The 16,867-nt window shown below is 40.4% G+C and overlaps 1 protein-coding gene across 2 annotated transcripts in view; it reads left to right on the top strand.

The window, feature by feature from the left end:
• The first annotated feature begins 341 nt into the window (after nt 1-341).
• fgfrl1a (fibroblast growth factor receptor like 1a) overlaps nt 342-16,867 on the top strand; it is a 101,399-nt gene continuing 84,873 nt past the window's right edge. For both annotated transcript variants that reach the window (XM_049585891.1, XM_049585890.1), the window contains exons 1-2: nt 342-866; nt 2,473-2,572. In XM_049585891.1, the coding sequence (XP_049441848.1) occupies nt 2,512-2,572 (61 nt within the window). In that variant the 5' untranslated portion in view covers nt 342-866; nt 2,473-2,511. The remainder of the gene's footprint in view (nt 867-2,472; nt 2,573-16,867) is intronic.

The following is a 16,867-nucleotide window of genomic DNA, read 5'->3' as shown; positions in this document are numbered from 1 at the left end:
TATTCTAAAAAGTCTTACATATAAATAAAACAAATATATAGTTACTTATTTACTATTACTACTACCACTTCTTCCTCTTCTTCTACAAATACTACTATTACTAATAATAATGATGATAATAATATAGCAGCTAATTAAGAATGGAAATCCCACTTTGTGCACCATATCTGTTAATAATTAATGCTATAAATTAAATGAAATTAATGTCCCCTCCGTTTCCCCCCAAACCGCTCCAAATTTGTCCCGCACGTTCCTGCTCCCTGATTGGCCCGCTCTCTGATTGGCCTGCCTTCTGATTGGCTGAAAGTTCCGTACTCGGACAGTCAGTCGACGCAGTTTGTTTTCTCGCCTGCGGCTGAAATCTGGACGGTGTGCCTGTGCCGCTGCTGGAGGCAATGTGGATACAGCACTCAGGTTTTCATTCTGCAGATAAGTGTGTGACTAGAAACGCAAACAGGCGGAAAATGTAGATAAAAGTTTCTCCTCTTTTTTACTGTCTTTCTTCTCCCGGTTGTGTGAGCGGTCTGCCTCGAGCGTTTTACATGCGGACTGTCATTCAGAAATACTACAGCCTCACGTGTTTGACCTTAGACTGTGCATTGGAGATTTTTTATATGCTTTTACTCTCATATTTTTTGCTCGTTTAGTCACAGAAGACTTTGTGCACTTTGGTAAAGTCTTCACAGCGAGTTGGAGTCCCGGTGACAGACGCGTCCTTTTGCGTTTGTGAATTATTCTCTGCTTGAATCACGGATTAAGTTATCGTAATCTTAAAATCATTTAAGGACTCTTTCTGGGAGAAAGGCATGGTATACCTGCAGGTCATCAGAGGGTAACAGACTGTGGATATCTCATCACTTTTTACAGTAAGTCCAACTTTATTAATAACCCTAAAGTCAGTGTATTATTTATATAATGCATCCACAGGGTCTTAATGCATGTCTGACACACTTAGAGTGAGTTTAATGTGAACTTGCATCACCTCCTTTATCCCTTTTCATTATGTTTCTTTTCCTATCAGTGTACTGAGTTTGTTTTGCCCTGATTAAGTTTAGATTGTTTGATTTAGAGTCAAATTTATGTCATGTTCTTATACAATTTCCAACGACATAGATGTACAGAAATTGTAAGTTAAGTTTTGCCACATCTGTGTGAAACAGTTATAGCATGTTTCAGCTCTTGCAAGGTTCACTTAAACCAAATGCATAAAGTGGTTACAACTATAGACAACACATTCACATAGTTAGATATTGTTTATTATGGGAGGGTGAACGTGCCATGCTGCATGAAAGCAAGAAAACAGGGTTTATAATTTAGTTTTTTTACTTAATCGGCATGTAAATGATTGATTTTAAAACAGGTGATTAAACATAAATTCATCAGACATCCAGTTTGGGATCATCATAATGCAAACAATGACAGTTTGGATGCTGTCCTCCTCCATAAAGAAACTTTTACTCCTTAAATTTATAGCCACGTCCAGCTGCTTTGTAGGATATTTATCGTAACTTTAGGGAATAAAGATTGTTCTCTCAGTAAGACACTCACTCATATAACAAATGTGACTTTCGAAGGTTGAAAATCTACTCTCGCTCACCACAAATCAAATCAATTACAATGCACTTTTAAGAAGTTTCTGGTGAGACGCTGAGGTTTGACAGATGCTGATCAAAGATACAGCATGTGAAGTATTGAAATAAGATCTCAGAGGGTTCAGGGCAGAATTTATGTGGCGGAAAGATTAAAACCACTGTAAGGAGAGACATATGGACAGGTGGACGGAATAAATCTGCGAGGAAAATAGTCTGACTCCCGGAAAATCTCTGCTCCCGTGCGATAGCATTAGGACAGATTTATTGCGGTGTCCAGCCGGTGATGAACACCTTACTTTATTCTGACTTTTGTAGAGCCAAATATGGTAAAGCAGGCAGAGTACACTGAATAGAAGAACATTTTGGAAGTGAGTGCATGTATCTATCTAACGTCTGCCTTGTAGGCTTTTAAACATCTGCAAAGGAATTAAAGGGTCTCTCAGATTCAGAGAAACTAGAGACTTACATTCATACTTTATTTTATTAAGGAACAACTTCATTGTTTTCTATCAAGTTATTCCTCGTGTGAAATCCGAGGTCAGGTTTTCACAGATCCTCACCAGCTGTCAGCCAATTGGTAGTAAATTACGTCTTAATTCCTTTGCGCTAGCAGCTATTTTGGCTGCAGTTAATCAAAAACGGCCCGTCAGATGGTGAAATACTGATGTGGCTGGTGGATTTTGTGGAATAAATCAGAGCCTGTTGGTGGACGTTACAGCAGTTTTGATAAATTGATGATTTATATTCAGAGATGGCATCTGAAAGATTAAAATGCACCTTCAAGCGGGGGAAAAAAAGTTGTCATTGTCTCCTAGATATACATATAACACCTTATCCTTCAACAAGCAACTTCATTTTTTCCCCTTTCATTTTGTTTCAGATCAAACAGGCTGAAATTCTTCCTGAAAATTAAACCGAAATGGAGCTTCTGTGGGTCTGTCTGTTGCTGGAGGTGTTCCTGATGTCCACTGCTGCCAGGGGTGAGTAATATATTCTGAGAAGCACTGGAAGGTTGGAGTGTTACAGTCATCAGTACCAGCAGTAAGATTAATCACTGCAGCTGACATCACTACATATGTGGCAGTGCTTTCCAATGGTTCACCTATTGTAGTGAAATTTTTGTTTCTGCATTCTTGCTGTCATGCTGCTGCTCCAACCTCAGTAGGATTTGCATGACAAAAACAATGACTGTCTACCTTATTTAATGTGGAAGTCCATGGGTATAGGTTGGCAGTCTAAAAAGCATCTAAGGCAAAAAATCCTTTGTATTAATGAAGTATTGTTACTTACAATCAGAGTGCCTCGGATGATTTTCAAGCCTATACCATAGACTTCGATATTAAGTAACCTGGACAGTCATTGTCTTTAATTTTATGTGACTATTTGTCCTTGAAGAGCACCTGCTTTTTTACACTCACATGCATCCAGTGTCTCGACCCAGTGCAGCACTCCCATGGTGGTACAATTGCTTTGACTTTGGTGTCAGACAATCTTATTCAAGTCAAAAATATGATGGTAAGACAGTAGTAGTTGCAGGAATGAACCCAATCCTCCATCTTTTTCGCCTTTTCTATCTGCTGTTCCTGGAAGTACTTAAGTTGTGTGCTCTGCAAACATGTTTGTTGTCCCTCATTGGCTCATTCTGCACTGATACATTTGCTCCGTTTCTGGGATATCTGCAGACACTTGTCCTTGTGTGAACTTTACTTAAAGAGTGCTTTCGCTGTGTAGATAGTCAGTGAACCTTTGACTTTGACTGGTTATTCAGTTACCGTCAGGTATACTTGCACTCGCCCTGGAGTTCCAGACTTGTAGTGTGTGGGTTTTTTTACCTGCTGGTTGTTTAACAAAGATACTACCTTCTTGGCTGTCGTGTAACATGTAGTATTTCAGCTCAAAATCCAAGTTGAACAGCCCCACAGGGAGATTGGTGGTCAGGGTCAGACACGGAGTAGCACCCTCAGTACTTGGCACGCCACCTTGTTTCTTCCAATGAAATTAAACAAAATCAAAACCAAACAACAACAGCCACAGACGCTGGTCATAGATGAGAACGATCCCCTGCCTGCAGGCATTATGGGCAGACGGTCGCGGAGTTGGCGCCCGTTCCAGAGATCACACCGATGATGAGTTTTCAGCGGGAACAAAGCTGCATTCAGCGAGGCGAAGCCGAGCCAGCGTGCAGACACGGGGCCGAAAGTAAACACAGGCCCATAGACCGCAAAGAGATGAGATTAGATTAGCCTATTAGGGATGTTTGCTGTGCAATGCTACAGCATTTCCTCCCCCCTTTACCGCCTGCAGTCTGTCAATGAAACCAGGGCAGGCAGCAGAGAGGGACAGAAGGCAGGGAAGAGGAGAGAGAAGAGGGTGAAGGAGAGAAAAGGAGGGCCTCAGGACATAGGAAGACTGGATGATAAAAGAGAAAGAAGGAAAGAAGGGAAAGGAGAAAAGGAACTGGGGGAAGGAGTGAGGAAGATATACAGAATAATGGACGAGGGAAGGAAACAGATTACAGGAGGGGATGTGAGGGAGAGGGCAGGAGAGCATGAAGAGGACAGAGGGGACAAAATGCTATTATAGGAACCTATTAGAAGCTGAACCTCTCCCTTATCTTGTGATGGATGAGACTTGAGTTGCCTGACAAATCTTTCTTGATTAAACAAGAAAAATGGTAAAGTGTTAGGTTTCATTTTAGGTCAGAAGTAGGCAGGAAGTTTATTTATATGCAACCCATTTTTTAAAGAAAGTAATTACTGTCATTTTTTGTTATTTATTTTGTTAACACTGACAAAAGAATTCTGAAGAGGCAGCTGAAAGACATCTACACAGTACTGTAGAGTGTGTGATGAGAGGGATGCTGGGTTCTGGTGGCCTTGTGGTCTGAGGTTCATACCATATAATTGTGAATTTGTGGTTTTGAGCTTGAGTAATCAAGCATGTCATCTGGCCTCTGTCTGTATCTCATCTTAAGGTAGTGTTTACCACAACAGAAGAATTGTCTGGAGCATGGACAAAAAAGCAGGAACAAATTGTTTTAATTTACGATCTTTGAATGTTTCCCAAGATTTACTCACAGTCCTGTCTAATTCCTGGATAATTTTCCACAAAAAAACAACATTAGATTAGGATAATGTTAAGTGCCAAGGTCAAGCCAAATCTGTTTTTGATTTCTGTAGTCCAATGTGCTTGTAGGTACGTTTTTGCCAACATAACTTGATTTGTCGTGAAATTGTCTTCTCAGTCAGCTCACACCTAGGCCTTTAATTTTCCACCATGACCTCCACCAAACTGCTGCAAGTTACTCATGGCCTTGCACTTTTTAAACGTTGTAACTGTTTCTTGAAAAATCTCACACAAAATGAGAGACATTATATTGCAGTTGTTTAGAAAATCGAAGGCCTGATACAGTCACTTTTGGCCACAATAGTTACACAAAGACGTGTGAGATCCTGGTGAAACAGTTGTAGTGTAGGTTGCCAAGTACAACCATTGAGCCATCATTGGCCACTTTGTTGTTTTCCTGTTCAGAAAAGGGGTAAAGATTAAATTTAAAATGCCTTTTCAACTCCCTTAGATCACGTCCCCAGTCACATTGTGCACCCATTTAACAATGTATACCAAAAAAAGATCATCTTATATCAAAATCCAATCATGTTTTCTCCCTGTAAAACAAAATATGGCGTGCTTGTGCAAGATAGTACCGACCAGTTTCAAGCAATAATATCATGGCATCAACTCATCAATCCATCTGCAACTTTTATCTGCACAGAGCAAAGATTAAGCAGTTAGCTAGCGACAGCATGCTACATCGGTCTGTCTTTTGGTGTTCGCCATTTCAAAACTTACGTTCTCCTACCGTAGTTACGCGCTGCTGGATAGAATTTATTCACTTGAGGAGAGTGGTATCTGTGACGGTTCCAGATTGCAGTTCCACTTTTTAAAGATAAAATCAAATTCCTTTTTAAATCCAACCTGCCTTTCAATTTTCACTCAGGAATATGTTACAATATTGAAGCTAGATATTCTCAAAATGCAGTTTCATGTGGCCTTTAAGATCTGGGTAAAGCAAAATCAGTGATTTCTTTCTAAACACATTATACATGTTAGAAAACACTGATTTTCCAGGTTGTGTGCCTGTGATTTTTTTGGGGCGGCCTGAAATCTAGGCTTGATGACGCACTGGAGCCATCCGTAACATAACTCCTCGCCCACTATGTTAAAGCTAACGTTAGAGCACATAGCATCGGTGTTGTTTTGTTCATCCTCTGTGTTAGCGGTGAGTTCGCGACGTTCCACAAGCTCTCTTTGCGCTTTCAGTCTAATAAATACATGAATGGACATCTTTGTTAAATACCGCAATCATATGAACACAAACAAAATAGCCGTCATGAACATACCTTTCAGCTGGAATCAGCTATCTGGCACACAGGCAGTTACTGCTCACTGCTGTGGGTGTTTGCTTTGTGCTAACGTTAGCTGATGCTAGCTGCTGAACGAGAGTCTGTTACTGTGGGATGACACATTATTCGGCACAGAGTATGTATGCTGTGCTACCTTAGACTGTGTGTGCGACTGAGTAAGCCAGCTGCTAACTATCTGTTGCTTTGCAGTGGCTTGTTCTTCATTTAAGGGCCTTCAGTGGACATGCTGCCAATGTCTCACGGCAGAGAGCACTGCTTTTTTTCATGATTTTGAAACCTATTTTTATATCCTTGGTGATTTTTTTTTTTTTTAAAAATTCAGATTTGGCTGGGTAGTTAATTACACATTTTTCTGTGGTGTGACAAACTCAGAACACATTTGTTCAAAGGGCTTTGACCAGTGGCATCTGGACAATGGGTGTTGAGGAACCAAACAGAATCTTTCCATATTGAGTTTGCAGTATTCCACCATAGCTGAAAAATGAGCATATCTTAAATTCTTTACATTAAGGATCCATATAAGACAGCCTTATATGGATATATGGGAAGTAACTGTCCCAGTCCTTCAGCAGGGTTTGGGCCAGGTGGGACTGTGCAGACAGAGGACACTTTACTACTTAAATAAATCAAAACTAAGGCAGAAAATGTCATAGTGGCAGTTCAGGCACTCACTGGATCACTTACTCTAACTGTATTTGACCATTTGCAACCATGCTGCAAAATATAGAATTAATTCAGAGCAATTCAGTACATTAAATAGGTAATGAAAAGTAAGAGCTGAAGTACAAAATTATATAAAACAGCTGACTAATTTAATAGAAATATTTGTGGAAAAGCTTCTTTTTTTTCACAGTCCGCCCTCGCTGCACTCAAATGACGTAAAGAAGCATTTTTATTAGTGACTTGGTGACTACTGAGACGTTCCAGAGAGATATGCATACCAGAGGTGGGTTACTCAGGGCAACTGTCTAAACAATGAACAATAAAAAGCAAGATATCATAAGACACATTGTGACATGATTTAAAATTGAAAACATTAACTCTTTTGTGGGCTCATCTTTCTGGGCAGTCCCCTTTGCACACAAGGTTCAGTTACAGTAAATGTGAGGCTGCTATTGTACAAACCCAGGAAGTTGTGTCTTATAACCACTCTGCAAAATACAGTATGGCTTATTGTGTTAAAGAAATGGCTGTATGTATTGAAAAAAAGAGAACAAAATGATTCATTTAATGATAAATGAATAGATACTAGCAAGGCCAAATAGTTTTAAAGACTGTTTCTGGTAGTTACTTTTTCCTGGGTGTCCTTGGAGTTGGTCAGGGCTGAGCATCAGATGGCACTGAAGGCTGTTTTCCACTGTGATCACAGATTGGCAAATGGAAGCAGAAGCAGTGAAACAGCTAAGAGCTTTGCTGGACTGCTGCAACACGCAGAGATAAAGAGAGAAATTAGGAGATGGAGGGCTGGAACAAGAAAGAAAGAGTGGAAGAGATACAGATACAGGTGAAGAGAGAAGAGAAAAGGAAAGTAGTCAAAGAGAGAGCAGGAGGCAGACAAAGATAAGCCAAGAGATAGAGACAGAGAGAGATAAAGACACAATATTTATGCCTCTTATTACAGCAGATGTAGAGTCACATAAACTGCACTCCAGAGGCTTACACAACCACGCTGTTTGAACCAGTGTCTGGGCCACTGTGTGCATGTGTGTGTGTGTGTGTGTTTGTGTAGCTGAGCATGAGACTGAGCAGCTGAGAGATTAGCATTCTCCCGTGTTAGCTGAACAACACTGAGGTTGAATACAGGGGTCAAAGACTAGGAGTAGGAGGCCAGTGCATTCTGAGCTACCTGCAGCGCCAGACAGAGTTAAGCTCAAGTGTGAACAGTGGAAAGGAAAGATCCTTCATAAAATACTTTATACACTGTTAAAAGAATTGTCTCACATCTTAGGAAATAGGCTTTTTCACTTTCTTCTCAATCTTCTCATCTAACTCTGTGTTGAGAAAGTGAAAAGGCGTATTTCCCAAAATGTTGAACTGTTCCTTTGAGGGGGAATTGCAGTATTTTTCAGACCCTATTTTCCCATTTTTTTGTGCTGAAGTGACTCAAACAAAAATTTTTGAAATTGGTCCAGTGTTGATTTAGAGGGCTGCAGCCAACAGCGAAACAGGCTGTAGTGTAGCCACTTGGGCCAGGTGTGCCCTGTCAGTTTATGAGGCCTAAGAGCCTTTTTATACCTGGTATTAACATATGTTGCGGTCATCGGAACACAGGTGGACAGCCGAGACACATTGCCATTCAAACCTGTGTCTGTTATGCATCCATTGCTGACCACGTGCTCAGATTTTTGTTACTGCCTACATCTCTTACACCAGAAGGTCAAAAGGGAAAAGGGCCCCACATACAGTCATTATGTCCACACGCTTGTTAGCTGCTTGCTAGCATGTTTGCTAGTCACATTAGTGGTTGTGTCGGTACATTTGGAGATATGGCATACTGATGGATGGTCATGAAATACTTCATTTAATTCGCCGTGAAATGGGCAGGTTATAAAGTGTTAGTGTGCTCTCACCAAAAACCTCCATGTCCTTAATGATGTAGTCCTTGTTGGGGATGCATTGGGATGCATTAGCATTTATACTACAAAAGATATGTATTTATTTTATGCAGCGTTGTCCACTTGTGATTGGGTCACCCAAGCACATGGTAATACCATGTATAAGCAGGCAAGTGTAATTTGCCACTAACAGGCTCAGATTGTTCTTGTGAGTGTCTTATGAAAGGACTCTACAGAGAGATTAAACGTTCTTCTGTAATTTTTGCTTGTTTCATTCCGCTTTATGCCAAAGTCTTGCCAAAGAAGAAGCCTCGTTCCGAAATCTCACAGACTCTTTTTTTTTTTTTTTTTTAGAATAGAATGGAATATATCTTTATTGTCCACCACGGGTGGAAATTTGTCTTTGACGCACCAAACACAAAGGACAACATTGTGAAATGCTCATCAGTCATGTTATTTAGTTAAGGATAATGATGCCACTTGGGATGAAGGACTTCTAAATACATTTTTGGTTGCCAGAGGGACTCTATAGCGCCTCCCGGACCTCCAGAGTTCAGACTGACTAAAGAGAACGTGAGAACTAAGATACTCCTTGCGTTCTTTCCCGCCCGGTCTGTAAAGAGTTGGGTCAAGGGCTTTTGTGGCTTGCCAACTATTTTACTTGCCATTGTCACAATCCTAGAAAGCTTATTCTTGGATGTACAGTTAAGGTGACTGTACCAGGCAGGAAGGTCTGGTACAATGGTTCCCATTGTCAAAATCAGTTTAATATTGCACCATTACATTGAAAGCCTTCTGCTAAAAGTGACATACCCTTTCTGTACTCCAACACAACAAACTATTGCCAGCACTCCTCTCTCACCTCTTGTGAGATTTTCAGAACGAGACTTCCCATTAGTACAAATTTAAAGGTAGGAAAACATTTCATATTTCTGTAGGGTCCTTTCTGCAATGTTATAAGACACTCATAATAACATTCTGAGCCTGTCAGTGGCAAAAACAAGCACTTCCAGTTGACGTGAATTGACAGAGTGCACCTGCCCTGAGTGGTGACATTGCAGCCTGTTTCACCGCTGTTGGCTGCAGCACTCTCTCTCAAAACTGGACCAATCTCAAATTGTTCCCACAGGTCATTTGGACACACAAACATAGGAAAATAGGGGTCAAGTTGAAAAATACCAGAGTTTCTCTTTAAAAGCAAAAGTCCATTTTGTTGGGTGGTAATGTATTTTTCCTCCTGATCAAATGTAGATAAAATTATTCCACTGTAATACTTCCACTGCGGCCACAAGTACAAGAGTTAGAGCTTCCTTTGAGACCATTCTTCTCCAGCATTTATCAGTCTTAAAGAGAGACCCGTTTAAGAAGAGCAGATGTTGCACTTTGAAAAGGGGACTTTATCTTCAATGGAAAATCTTCTGTAAACTGTCAGCTCTGTAGCTCTCTCGGGGCTGATGATGAGGCAGGTGGCAGGTGAGGAGGAGAATACCAAAAAACGTTAGACATTTGGAATGCGCTGAACAGATCAAGCGTTTGTTTAATGGTGAGTGCATGTCTGTGCTTCTGCTTGCCTCTGCGTGCACGCACAGACACACACATTAACAGTGCATGTGATGTGAATTGCCACGTGTATGTCAGATGGTTATCAGCACGTCAGATGGTATTTACGTAAGCCAGCTGTTAAACGCTTCACGGTCAAACAACTGGAGCAGGGCAGAGAGGATAATGATAATATGATTATTGAAGTTACTCCAGCACGGATTTTCATTTTTGTCTTTGCTTAAACCTGCGATATTTTGTGTTGAAATGACTACACTGTGCATCACCACATTACAGTCTTGTCTTGTCTACATCTTCTACCCCAGACCTTTTGAAGCAGATTCAAAGAAAGAAAAGATACACCAAGAAATTAGATGATGACTGTGGGTTATGTACATCGTTTCCTGATGCAAAGTTTTGTCTAAACAATTTAATGTTTTCCGGGTGACCGCGCCATATAGACCACCCATCTCTCAGAGGGTGGGAGAGGAAACAGACACAGAGATGAGAGGGTTCATTTGTTGTTATACTAAGTGTAAAGAGCCACACACACATTAAAAATGCATCTTCACTGTACTGGAGCTGCCAAACACAGAGATGCACATGCAGCAGCAGAGAAAGACAAGAGAGCATCATCGTTGTAGACAGTGTGGAGTGTAAACAACCGCATACACAGATGCTGAAAACGTATACAACTAGGAGACCCTACCCATAAAAATGACTTAACGCATGTAGGCACACACACACACACACACACACACACACACACAGCCCACAATCACTTAACAACCTCCTGTCCCACACACTCATTACTGAGGAATGTAATTAGCATGCTAACACTAACAATGATGGGTAGGAGAGAATTGCGGTGAGGTAAAAAGGGCTGGAAGAGGAGGCACACAGTCATCAGAGGAGCGAGCAATGGATAACTAGCAGAGCTTTAAACTTTCGTAGACAAGAGACAACTACATAGAAAGATGAACAGACAGAATAGAGGTGCCAGTCGCAGTACTGGATGTAGTTTTCCCTATTGAGATTGTAGTGCATGAGATTTAAAACACTAGACAAATGTGATGCATTTCTGCCATCTATTGGACCTGTCAGACTCTTAAAAAAATATTTGTCTTTACTTCAAATCACATGAAGTAATGGAAGGTGAATGGGGGGAGCCACATGAACATGACGGAGGAAAGTAAAGGTGCCTTTGAGGGCCCTGACATACCAAGCCACCAGTCAGCCGCTGGTCAGTGTCGGCCATTGGTGAGAGTCTGTCACCCTAGTTTGTGTCCCGCACTCAGTACATTTATATGATGATAGAGAAAATTGATTTATTGTATTAGTACGACTTAAACCAGGCATTAAAATACATGGTAACATGTTAGTCCTACTGAAAACGTACTAAACTGAGTTTCTCAAAGTCCGACTAACACACTAAGATAATGTGATTGGGAGTCGAATTACTCCTGCATGTATACAGTCAGTCGGATCCAAACTACCCAAGGAACTCTGCGCATGCTCCACAGTTTCCACTTCGGGCTTTGACCTGGATGTCGAATAGCATTAAATGTGTAACAGAAGAAGACGCAGGTAATGACATACATCCAGCGTGCATCTCATCTGTACACAAAGTTAAGTGCACGGCACGTATGCAATGTACAGAGCTATAAAGCTGTCCACCATGGTACCTGTTTGCCACTAGCTAACTGTAGCTAACTTGTTTGTCAATTGTTTGGTCCGTGACATAAAAGTGACATCACCACCTATAGTATCAGAGTCTGACATACTTCGGTCAATAAATTGATTCCCCTCCCGTGCAGTAGTCCAATTAAATGGCATAGTCGACCTATAACCATAGCTTGACTTAATTGTGAATGTAAACATACTGGCTGTTGGCACTAGGCGGCCCTTATCGGCCCTTATTGGCTTTTTTTAGCAGTTTCAGCCTGAGTTGGTGTCAGAAACGGATGAGCCTGTTGGTGAGTGAAATCACTCTTGGTAGTTCAATGCACAAAAAAGAAAAAACAAGTGAGGAAGGTAAACAAGTGAGTAAGTCAAGAGGGTGTGAAATTGAAACAAACTTGTTATATTGGGTAAGATCTTTATTAGCCATTGAGCTCTTGAGCAGAAACGGTTCATTGTTCTTCCTTCTTGTATCCGTCCTGTCAATCTTGCAGTAGTTTTTCGTTGTGTTCAAGTGCAACTTTTTGGCCAAGACACAGGCGACATGAGGCAGCGCAGCAGTTGGCCTTCCTTGCCACTGATTCTATGATAACGGTTTGGTGTGTGGGCCTTTAAAGGCCACAGGCAGATGCAAAAACAAGCACTATTCTCCCCCTATGCTCAAAAGTAGACTTGTCCATCTTTTGTGGTCAAAAATCCTTGTCTTTGGACAGAATTAGAGCTTCTTTGGAATCAGAGATTCTCATGGTAATGGAAAATCTGGAAAAGTCATGAAATTCCTCAATCACATTTTCCAGACCTGGTTATGTCATGGAATTAGTAAAAATCATTGAATGTTTTGGAAAAGTCATGGTATTTTGGTGTGTGTAATAAAGTTGTTACAGTAAACTTACACGGATAACCTTCCATGTAATGTAGCATAATGGCAATTTTATTTTCTGTAGCTGTCTGCGTAACGTAGTTCTAATATGCGTTGATGTTTGACATTCCATTACCATCATGTATGTGACTTCATTTTTCCCTGTGCTGTCTCTTTGTTTGTGTATGCCAGCTAGCCGAAATTATGTTTGAATAGATTTTGAATCTTATATGTTTGAAAACGTCAGGCAAGAGGGGCAAAAAAAAGAACAAATTTCATTATGGGTCCTTAAAAAGTCATGGAAAGGTTTTGAAATTTTGTCCATGGAAATGTGTGAGAATCATGGGTATTGTGTAAATGATTTAGGGCTACAACTTATGAGTTTCATTGTCAATTAATCAGTCAGTTATTTCCTCTGTTAATTGATCGATAAAATGTCAGAAAAGTGTTTAAAATGTAGTCTGAGTTGACGTTTTAAAATGTCTCTTTCTTTCTGACCAATACGCAGAAATATCCCGTTAACAATCATATAAAACATAAAAGCAGCACCTCATATTTGAGAAGCTTAAACCAGAGAGTGTTTGGAGTTTTTGCCTGAAAATTGTGTGTTTAATCATTTATGAAAATAGTTTCAGGTTAATTTTCTGTCAAATGAGTAATCAACAGCTATAATAATTTAATAATTTAAGCTCTGGTATCATTTACGTGCTGGATCAACTTGAAGTTAAATGGTCACAGCCTGAGTAGTGTCCAACTTGCAGGGCTGAGAATGCATTTCTAAATCACTGAATATTAAGATCTGATGTTAAATGTATACTACCTGAGTATTTCAGTATGGAAAGCACAGGCTTCAGTTACACAGGCCTCCATCAAACAAGGAGTTATGTGTCACCAATAAATAAAAAGGGTTAATATTTAATGAATCACACTGTTTTATGTTTAAACTACACCCACACTGTTGTGTATTTTCCCACATACTGAACTCTGAATGAAAGCTAACTAAAGTAAGCACTGATTAACCATGTTATTACATTACATGGTGAAATATATTATGTTAGTTTTAGTAAGAACCTGCCCTGTCTGTTGATGTGAGGAGTGGAGGAGAACATCTTGACTCCTCGCAGAGCAAACAACCTCAAACAGATGCTTCAAACACACAACTTTACCTCATTGTAAACACACACACTCTATAGACTCACATCAATAAATCCCCAAGTCCTGTTTTTTAAACATGCAATGCGTCCCAAATCACAGCTCAGTATCGTAAATACCATTTGACATGCTGATAACCGTTATATGGCCTTGCGGTGGTGGCGGCATCTGCCTTCCAGCCTCAGTGTGTGCAGTGGGAGAGCTGCATCCACACTAGTAAACATGGGTGAAATTTCCATCAGCATTCACATGTAAGGGTTTTTGAAAAATGCATTTCCTCGAACATTAGACAAAGAAATAAGTAAATATTCTTAAGTATTTAATGTGACCTAGTTTTAGATCTGGAAACGACAATGTTTAAGACAGAATTAAGAAAAACGTAAGTGTGTTTTAGGTGACTATATTATGCCACTCATTTTGTTATTTGTAATCGCTGACTGCAATCACTTTGTCTCTCAAATAAGAGAAGAGCAGAAACATTCAGTGCATGTGTGTGTGTTAATTACGTGGTGATTAAGAGACAAAGGGAAGCTTCAAAGGGCACAAATGACTCTTTCAGTTCCTCTTGTTAAATCCTAATGTCAGAGCCAAATGTTGTCTTGTTGGCTGTTTGGACAAGTAGAGCTCAGAGAAAAGAGAAAACAAAGATTGTCCCTTTTAAAAAAGGCATTTTTTAAATAGTAAATTTTGATTTTGGAAGTTTAGAGGAGATATTTGTCCTTTATGGATAGTCTAGAGTGAGGTGTCTCTGTGGGATCTTCAGCCAGTATTCTAGTTCGGAATTAAGTTGTATCACTGTCTGTGTTTTGTACTCTGAAAGAAATGAGCCAGCACTGTCATGAACCCATTTGCAGGGGACTGAATGTGGATCTTAGGGGCGGCCTCTCCCCAACACCCCGTCTCTGCAACCACTGTTCTCCCTCTCAGACTTTTACAGGGCTTGTTAATGTTAGAGGCTATTAGCCCACATTTAGATAAAGTCAATGTTTGCTTTGACTTTGCTAATGGTGGGTGGTAATGGGGCTGTCTGGACGCTCTCTGTGGGGGTTGATGGTGTCTCACAGTGATGTGAAGATGTGATGTGTGTTTGTGGAGGGGGTGCAGCAGAGAGAGGAGCAACAGGAGGAGATAACGTAGCAGGAGAGAATAGTGAGAGACAAAGAAAGAGATGTTAAGGAACAATGGGCCTTTGACGTACAGCTATACCCTTTGTCCCCTTAAAAAGCTTTATGATAATACAATGAGCGAAATATTGAAACTCAGAGCTGCCCCATTCATGCAAATAAGAACATCAATTTGAACATCATTTTATGCGTATTTCCCCAGGATTTAGCCTAATGTAGTTGGTACGTTTGGAATCTTTGGGACCTCCATTAGAATAAATAAGTCATTCTTTGTGTTTGAACTGTGTTTGACTGCACAGCACAAGTTTGATTGTTGTAGAAGACTTTTAATAAGTTAAAGGAAATCTGGGAGAAGTGGAAAATTGACACAAGATTTAGAGAAACTGTTATACTGCAAACACAGCATACAGTACAGGGCTCAACATTTGCAACACTGGGCAAGTAAACCGCCACACAGGGAAGTAAATCTAGCAACTCAGGTTGGCAAGTGGTAAAAATGAATTACACACATTTTCTGAAGCTTAAGTAACTAAAGAGTGAGCCATCTTGCTTCATTCTCGTCTCTGTTGAGAGTTGCACATGCGCTGTACCCACTGGGCACTCATGAGAAAATGACAGCAGGTAAAGACAAAGTCACTGAGCTCAAGCAAAGCTGAAGATGTGGCGAAACTCCAACTATGTGTTGCACTGTTTGCTGTAAGTTTAAGAGCAATGCTGATAAAATTGAGACATTTTTCAACAGCACATTACTTTTCTGAAAAATGTCGCCATAACAAGAACTGTTTGTTACTTCACATCTATGACACACTGTGTCCTTGGTCTAATTCATTTACTTAAATAATGATTAAACATGACAGTTAACCTGATTCTTTGTTGTTACAAAGATCAGAAACATGGTGTTGTAGTTGTATTTATGGACATCTCTTGTCGTAATGTGACGTTTTACATACGTAGAAGTTTCTCTCTCTGTTCTGTCTCTTACTCCCTTTCTTCTCCCAGCTTCTCTGTCTCTCTCCTACATAGTGCAGTATTGTGTGGGTCGTGGCGCCACAGTGCTGTATTGTGGTCTCAGTGGGGTTGGGGTATGTTTGGTCAACGCTACAGCACTGCAGGTCGAAGGTCAGCCAGTGGATCAGGGAGAGGGGTCAGGGAGAGTGTGTGCGTGGGTCTGTGTGCGTGTGTGTTCGTGTGTGTGTGTGTGTGTGTGTATGTGTGTGTGTGAGGTAGGGTCAGAGAAAGCACATGCCAGCACCAGAGGAGACTGTAATAACACACCAGGAACCCCACAGGACAACACACACACTCTGCTTTCACTCCTTTATCTCCTCTCTGTCTCTGGTCAGTAACCTCATTGACATGTTTGTTAGAAACTGAATTACTGAACATGAATCCATTCAGTCAAACTGAAGACGCTGATTTATGTTTTTTCTCTATTTTTGTGTTGAGATCCAAATGGAGCATAGAGTTGAAGTGTCGCCTGGAGTGAAAATCTTTGTTTTGATGGTTAAATGTGCAGTTGTTGCACATTTTTAACGCTGATTTTTCAATGTCTGTGAATCCAGTGGTTTATTTATGAGAGATTAATTTGTTTAAAATATAGTTTTGATTTCCTGAAGTCTTCACATCAGCAATCATGGACAACTACGATATCAGAAGAGTTTTCTGTATCTGCTGTGGTGAAACATGGCTTATTTATACAAGAAAATGCAGATAAAGTTCACAAATGCAAAGCACAAAAGCGTTTTTACATATGTTTACGGTACGTTAAGCACCATCTGTGGCAGAATGCTTTTTATGGTTCACCGCATGCATTTTATTGGACGTGGGAGTTTCAGTCGTTAACATTAATACAATGTTTAAATTGACATAGACACACCTAATAAACCCAAATAAGATTGAGTCTGGGCAGTGGAGGCACGATAAAAGGAATAGCTGTCATCTG

This window comes from Epinephelus fuscoguttatus, linkage group LG9 (assembly GCF_011397635.1).
Source record: "Epinephelus fuscoguttatus linkage group LG9, E.fuscoguttatus.final_Chr_v1".
In the NCBI taxonomy this organism is placed as follows: Eukaryota; Metazoa; Chordata; class Actinopteri; order Perciformes; family Serranidae; genus Epinephelus; species Epinephelus fuscoguttatus.
Note: the sequence above shows the minus strand (reverse complement) of the source record. Positions and strands in the feature narration are given on the sequence as shown.